The sequence below is a fragment of the Hypomesus nipponensis genome, chromosome 21 (assembly GCF_054491055.1).
Source record: "Hypomesus nipponensis isolate SF chromosome 21, ASM5449105v1, whole genome shotgun sequence".
NCBI lineage: Eukaryota > Metazoa > Chordata > Actinopteri > Osmeriformes > Osmeridae > Hypomesus > Hypomesus nipponensis.
The window spans coordinates 3,007,501-3,015,000 of NC_140381.1; the positions used below are offsets into that span (position 1 = coordinate 3,007,501).

General features: G+C 50.0%; 2 protein-coding genes across 5 annotated transcripts in view; one reads left to right on the forward strand and one right to left on the reverse strand.

Moving 5' to 3' along the window:
- Positions 1-74, forward strand: part of baiap2l2b (BAR/IMD domain containing adaptor protein 2 like 2b) — a 6,071-nt gene extending 5,997 nt beyond the window's left edge. For both annotated transcript variants that reach the window (XM_084685559.1, XM_084685560.1), the window contains exon 14: positions 1-74. This exon is cut by the window's left edge and continues 447 nt beyond it. The gene's annotated coding sequence lies outside the window, so the exon portion shown is untranslated.
- A 673-nt stretch (positions 75-747) lies between these two features.
- pvalb7 (parvalbumin 7) overlaps positions 748-7,500 on the reverse strand; it is a 24,197-nt gene continuing 17,444 nt past the window's right edge. Inside the window, exons 1-5 of one of the 3 annotated variants that reach the window (XM_084685631.1) lie at positions 4,358-4,485; positions 2,107-2,175; positions 1,741-1,873; positions 1,247-1,356; positions 748-852 (exon numbers count right to left, since the gene is read on the reverse strand). In XM_084685631.1, coding sequence (XP_084541757.1) covers positions 827-852; positions 1,247-1,356; positions 1,741-1,873; positions 2,107-2,167 — 330 coding nt within the window. In that variant the 5' untranslated portion in view covers positions 2,168-2,175; positions 4,358-4,485 and the 3' untranslated portion in view covers positions 748-826. Of the gene's footprint in view, positions 853-1,246; positions 1,357-1,740; positions 1,874-2,106; positions 2,176-2,915; positions 3,153-4,357; positions 4,486-7,500 lie in introns of those variants that run through there. The other 2 variants (XM_084685633.1, XM_084685632.1) reach the window with 2 other exon arrangements.

Here is a 7,500-nt window from a genome sequence, read left to right on the forward strand (position 1 = left end):
ATGTTCCGTGGAACACTTAACCACAATGACACGTTGTATCGGACTAGAAAATAAACAGAGTTTTTTTTCCTCAAGGCGTTTTTATTTTGTTTCTTAAGTGTATCACTTCTCTCTTTTCAAAGCTTGGTGTCTATCGTTTATCAGTTTATTTATGCATCATTTCTTCACTGGATAAGAGAGGAAGAGAGGGGAAAGAGATGAGGAGGAAAGGAGGGAACGGTAAGGATGAAGAACCCCAAAAAACTTAAGAGTTAAAAAAATAAAAATAACACAAAAGAAAACATTGTAAAACAGAAAGACAAAATGAATGTTTTTGGCACATTTCTAGGTTTTAAATAAAGTCTCAAAATATAACAGGAAAACATGTGTAACATGTCACGTAAATAAAAAATAAAAATAAATAAATAAATAAAAGCTCATGAATAAACTAAACTCATTAGCAGGCAAGACAATAACCGACCAGAGTTGACCTCCACTCTTCACACACTGTACCACAGTATTCTTTGAATGGGCTGGCTCTTTGGCGCCCCCCTGTGGCCATTGGTGGGGGTGCTGAAGGCAAAGCACAGACTGGAGGACTGGGAAGGGGTTGCAGAGAAGGTGGGATGGAGGGAGGAGGAGGATGGGTGCAGATGAAAATGCTGGGGGAGAATGGGCTGGGGGAGAAGGGAGGGAGACTAAGGAGGGGTTAGACTGGGGGTGAGGGGGTGAGAGTAGGGGTGAGGGTGGGGGTGAGAGTGGGGGTGAGGGTGAGAGCAGGGGGTGGGGGGTGAGAGCAGGGGGGTGAGCGGGGAGAGTAGGGGGAGGGTTGAGAGGGCTCTGTGCTCTACTCGTGCACCAAGGCTTCAAACTCTGTAAAAAAAAAAAGAGAGGAAGAGAGACCAACTCACAGATTAGAGTCTAGTTTTTTATTTAATGCACTCGTCCAAAATTACTCATTATACCCTCCCTCCCCCTCCCTCCCCCTCCCCCTCTCCCTCCCCCTCTCCCTCCCCCCTCCTGTCTCCCCCCCTCCCCCTCCCTCCCTCCCCCTCCTGTTCCCCTCCCCCTCCTGTCCCCCTCTCCCTCCCCCTCCCCCTCTCCCTCCCCCTCCCCCTCCTGTCCCTCCCTCCCTCCCTCTCCTGTCTCCCCCCCTCCCCCTGCCCCCCTCCCTCCCCCTCCTGTTCCCCTCTCCCTCTCCCCCCTCCCCCTCTCCCTCCCCCTCCTGTCCCTCCCTCCCTCTCTTGTCTCCCCTCCCCCTCCTCACCGTCGATCCCTATCTTGCCGTCTCCGTCCTTGTCGGCGGCGGTCAGGAAGGCGGTGGTCTCTGCGTCCGTCAGGTCCCGGCCCTCCGTGGCGAAGCCCTTCAGCACGAACCTGAGGGGAGCATCTCCGTTAACGAGTGTGTGATGGTGTGTGTGTATCATGCAGGTGTGTGTGTGTGATGGTGTGTGTGTGTTCATGCAGGTGTGTGTGTGTGTCATGCAGGTGTGTGTGTCATGCAGGTGTGTGTGTGTGTGATGGTGTGTGTGTGTTCGTGCAGGTGTGTGTGTGTTCATGCAGGTGTGTGTGATGGTGTGTGTATCATGCAGGTGTGTGTTCATGCAGGTGTGTGTGTGTTCATGCAGGTGTGTGTGTCATGCAGGTGTGTGTTCATGCAGGTGTGTGTGTGTCATGCAGGTGTGTGTGTGTGATGGTGTGTGTGTGTTCATGCAGGTGTGTGTGATGGTATGTGTGTCATGCAGGTGTGAGTGTGTGTACTTGAGCTCCTCCTCCTCTATGAAGCCGCTGGCGTCCACATCCAGAGCCTGGAACACCCTCTTCACGTTGTCAGCAGACATGGCCTTCAGACCCACCATCTCAAAGAAACGCTTGTGGTCGAACGAGTCCGCCACTGAGGGGGAGAGATGGGAAGAGGGATAGTTCAGAGGTCAACAGGAAGTGGGACGGAAGAGGGATAGTTCAGAGGTCAACAGGAAGTGGGACGGAAGAGGGATAGTTCAGAGGTCAACAGGAAGTGGGACGGAAGAGGGATAGTTCAGAGGTCAACAGGAAGTGGGACAGAAGAGGGACGGGAAGTACAAGATACAGGAAATGACAGCGTGTGCACATGACAGCGTGCTGTACCTGCAAACGCATCCATGGCTTTCTTTATGTCATCGGCTTTCAACAGATCTTTCATGGCCATCTTGGCAGCTGGAGGGAGGGAGGGAGAGAGAGAGAGAGAGAGAGAGAGAGAGAGAGAGAGAGAGAGAGAGAGAGGGAAGAGAGAGACAGAAAGAAAGAGAAAAAGTAAGAAGGAGGGAGAGCAAGCGGGAAAAAAAGAGACAGAGGTGTCAATAATTTATATTGTTTGGTCACATTCCCAATGTCAGAGTGTGTGTGTTTGAGAGAGAGAGAGAGAGAGAGAGAGAGAGAGAGAGAGAGAGAGAGAGAGAGAGAGAGAGAGAGAGAGAGAGAGAGAGAGAGAGAGTGAGAGAGAGAGAGAGAGTGAGAGAGAGAGAGTGCGAGAGAGAGAGAGACAGAGAGAGAGAGAAACATAGAGAAAGAGAGAGAGAGAGAGTGAGAGAGAAAGAGAGAGAGAGAGAGAGAGAGAGTGAGAGAGAGAGAGAGAGAGAGAGAGAGAGAGAGAGAGAGAGAGAGAGAGAGAGTGAGAGAGAGAGACAGAGAGAGAGAGAGAGAGAGAGAGAGAGAGAGAGAGAGAGAGAGAGAGAGAGAGAGAGAGAGAGAGTTTGTGTGTGAGACAGAGAGGGTGTTCAGCCAGCAGTTCCAGAACCTGTCTTGGGTACTTAACTGAGGTGATGTACTGTTAGTCTGGAGAACTGCTGGAGTATATCACCTGCTATAGTAAGGTCCTAGGAAGGACTTACACACCCTCTCTCTCTCACACACATACTCACACACCCTCATGCACACACACTCGCCCTCACACACACCCTGAGTGTGACGCCACTGCCCCAAGCTGGGGGCCTGGGTGTATTTCAGTCAGGCGGTCAGGGGACAGCCTTCAGGGCCCTGGCACTCTGACTCTGAAGCTGACAAAGAGCCACAGTTGGGATTTTAAGATGAGGAATAAATAAACACCTGGCAGATAGCCCTGTACACACACACACACACACACAGTCACACACACACAAAGTACATACACACACTCTCACACACACAGTCACACACACACAAAGTACACACAAACTCTCACACACACAACTTCAAGGTTCATCTTACACAACAATAAATTCCAACAGTTACGACAGAAAAGACAACATACCGTATTCAACCACTAGGCGTCAGTATGGGTTCGCTGCTCCAGACATGCAGTATGAGTGCGTGTGTGTTTAAGTCAGTGTGTGTGTGTTGCAGTACCGTGCACATTAAAGTGAAGTACTGCGTGGAGAAACTTCACATGTCTACACCAGGTCCGAATATTGTTTATCACGGTGATGTCGTGTGTGTGCGTGTGTGTGTGTGTTGACGTTTGGTGGTGACAGTCTGCAGAAGGCATGACACACAGCCTCAGAATCGCAGCATGAGGACAGATGAGGGCTTGGATTACAAGTTCCTGATATACCTCTCTCTACCTTCCTATCTCTCTCTCTCTCTCTCTCTCTCTCTCCCTCTCTCTCGTTCTCTCTCTTTCTCTGTCTCTCGTTCTCTCTCTTTCTCTCTCTCTCTCTTCCTCTCTCTCTCTCTCTCTCTCTCTCTCTCTCTCTCTCTCCCCCCCCCCCCTCTCTCTCTCTCTCTCTCTCTCTCTCTCTCTCTCTCTCCCCCCCCCCTCTCTCTCTCTCTCTCTCTCTCTCTCTCTCTCTCTCTCTCTCTCTCTCTCTCTCTCTCTCTCTCTCTGTCACTCTATCCCCCTCTCTCTCTCTCCCTCTCTTTGTTACAGTAAGTTAGTAAGGGTTGAAGAGTGAAAGTGTAGAAGGCCGGTGTGGTCTTTGTTTCTGGAGAATTCCGTCTGCTCAGAACATTCTGTTCTGCAGCACAGAACTGAGAGCTTCTAGAACTGAATTTATCTCTTTCTATCATCGGTTTAGTCTAGTAATAGAGACCTTTCACACACACACACACACACACACACACACACACACACACACACACACACAAAGAGCTTGACACAGTTCCTTGGAAATTGCTAATAATTAAATACAAACATTTATATTATTCAATTTAAATTCTAATCTGTGCACATTGCAGTGTCTACTGAATTCCTCTGACAGCTGTAAATAGATGATAGCTTACCCCTGTCGCAGGAATAAAATCCATCCAACCCCACCAGAAACTATTTGAAACCTTTTCTTTATTCCCACACTGTCTGTTTGCTAACTATCCACTTCACCCTCTGAGTTCATCCCTTTGGCTCATTCTCTCTCTCAGGTCTTACCTGGCTGGAGGAGGGCTGGAGATGGAGAGAAGAAGAAAAGGATGAAGACAGAAGGGAAGAAGAGAGGGAGAGGCAACAGGAGTCAAGCTTGGTCGCCCACCTCTCTTTTATAGCCGCTCCTCCAACACTTGTCTATTTCAAGACAGGATGACGGTGATTTCATTTGAAAGAGGCCACCAATGATACAGTGTGTGTGTACGTGTGTGTGTGTGGCCTTTGAGCACAATCACGTTCTCAACAGTTCCAGCACATTAACCTTGAATAATCTCTCCCTCTATGACTCTCTCTCTTCTTTATTTCTCTCTCTCTCTCTCTCTCTCTCTCTCTCTCTCTCTCTCTCTCTCTCTCTCTCTCTCTCTCTCTCTCTCTCTCTCTCTCTCTCTCTCTCTTTTTCCAGTACAACACCATCATCAGTAATATCACTATGACCCCTTTTCACGTCCTATTCTCCAGGTATATAGGTCACACACACCTCTCAAAAAAAGCGTTCTAAAACCCAATTAGAGTAATTTGGTACTATGACCTCATATGACCTTCATTGTAATTGTCATAATCCCTCGCACCCTGGCCTCCTTAGAAGTTTCTAGCAGGGGTGAGCGATCAACACACTCGATCAACTGTGACCCTGTCCTAAATGAAAGCTGATAAATGACCTTGTGCCTGAACAAATTCTACCTCCAAAGTTAGCACACACACACACACACCCATAAGTTCTGGTGCCCATCCCTCCAGCCTCTCTCCTCTCTTCCTGTCTATAACTCTCTCTTCTCTCCTCCTCTCATACCCACCTCCTCGTCTCCCTTTCTGTCACTGGTCTTCATTGCTCCATCTGATTTGTATCTCTTCTCTGTTCACATCTCTCCTTGTCTCCCACTCTCTCTCCCTTCGTATCTCTCCCTCTCTCTCTCCATCCCGCCCTCTTTCCCTCTGTCTCTCTCTCTCTCTCTCTCTCTCTCTCTCTCTCTCTCTCTCTCCTGCTGGCTCTTTAAATGGCTCTTCTCCTCCCTGACTTCCCTCCCTCTCTCTTTCTCCCCCCCAACTCCCTCGCTCCGCAACCCTCTTCCTCCCGACTACATTTATCAGCCTTTCTCTCCAGCCGGTGGCAACCAGGGCCGCAGGCCAGAGGTGTGTGTGTGTTCGCGTGTGTGTGCAATTGTGATTGTGTGTGTGACAGAAAGAGAGTGTGTGTGTCTGCCCTAACAGGATCTGCATGGTAGTCTCTTTGTGTATTGAATTACCCCACATCAGCTTCAACCCAGGGAGCTGTGCAGAGGCGAGGAGGGGGAGGGGAGAGAGGGAGGGAGGGAGAGAGGAGGGGGAGGGGAGAGAGGGAGGGGGAGGGGAGAGAGGGAGAGAGGAGGGGAGAGAGGGAGAGAGGAGGGGGAGGAAGGTAGAGAGGGAGAGAGGAGGGGAGAGGAGGGGGTAGGGTAGAGGAGGGGGGGGAGGAGGGGAGAGAGGGAGAGAGGAAGGGGGACGAGTGGAGGGGGTAGGGGAGAGGAGGGGGGGAGAGAGGGAGGGAGAGAGGAAGGGGGAGGAGGGGAGAGAGGAAGGGGAACGAGGGGAGGGGGTAGGGAGACAGAGAGATGGTGGAGAGGACAGAGGCAGGGGGTAGAGAAATGGGAGGAAGACAGAGGAAGGGAGATATAAGGAGGGGAAATGGAGAGATGGAAGTGAGGGTAAAGAAAAAGGTGATGAGAGAGGGGAAGAAAACATAGAGAGAGAGAGAGAGAGAAGGTGGGAGAGAAGAGAGAGAGAGAGAGAGAGAGAGAGAGAGAGAGAGAGAGAGAGAGAGAGAGAGAGAGAGAGAGAGAGAGAGAGAGTAAGAGAGAACATGTAAACTGATCTGGAAGATGTGAGCAGGCAGACAGCCTTACAGTAAATAAGGTTAGAGAGATGAAGTCTGTCAGGATCGACTTGAGACAGAAGGACAGAAGCAAGGACGACGAGAGATCAGACCAAGAGAAGCAGAGAGAGGCAGAGAGAGAGAGGCAGAGAGAGAGGCAGAGAGAGAGAGGCAGAGAGAGAGGCAGAGAGAGAGGGGCAGAGATAGAGAGGCAGAGAGAGAGGCAGAGAGAGAGGCAGAGAGAGAGAGGCAGAGAGAGAGGCAGAGAGAGAGAGGCAGAGAGAGAGGCAGAGAGAGAGGGGCAGAGATAGAGAGGCAGAGAGAGAGGCAGAGAGAGAGAGGCAGAGAGAGAGGCAGAGAGAGAGGCAGAGAGAGAGGCAGAGACAAAGAAAGAGAAAGACAGAAAAGTTGAAGAGTAAAACAGAGACAGAGTGTAACCAAGAAAGAAAGGCAGAGATACAGACAGAGAGAGACGGAGAGAGAGAGAGAGAGAGAGAGAGAGAGAGAGAGAGAGAGAGAGAGAGAGAGAGAGAGAGAGAGAGAGAGAGAGAGAGAGAGAGAGAGAGAGAGAGAGAGAGCGATGACAGAACACTTTAGCGAGGTGGAGTATGACCTGGGGTCATGGAGTGGGTGTTGGCTACAACAACTGTGTGTGTGTGTGTGTGTGTGGAGTGAGCTTGCCCAACCTTGCAGTACTAACAACAGGACAATATTGACTTCTCTCCCTCCTCTCCTTCTCCTTTGTCCTGGTTCGTTCCCTCAGAGTGCACAGATATTCTGCGTTGCCCCCCACCACCTTTGTATTTAGATCCAGACCACGTTCAACATTCCTCACAACAGCAGCATGAAACAGGAAGCTCCTAGGAGACTGACACACACACACACACACACTCTCACAGACACACACATTCGCATACACACACACTCACCATAAACACCACATACACGCACACACTCATGCACACTCTCACATCATTTTACACCACATATGTACATACACACACACACACGCACACAGAAACTGGCCTAACCTTGGAGATAAATAGGACTATGACATGTCATGTATGAGCCGTGCTGTTGTGCTGTTTTTTGGAAGCTGAGCTATGCGGAGTCTCCTTGAGTGGAACCATATCTGTGACTCACAGACATCTGATATGAATTATGTCCAGGGTGTGTGTGTGTGTATTTGGAGAAGGTATGTTTGTTGCGTGTGTGTGTATATTTGGTTTAGGTGTGTGTGTGTGTGGTGTGTGTGTGTGTATTTGGTATAGGTGTGTGTGTGTGGTGTGTGTGTGTGTAT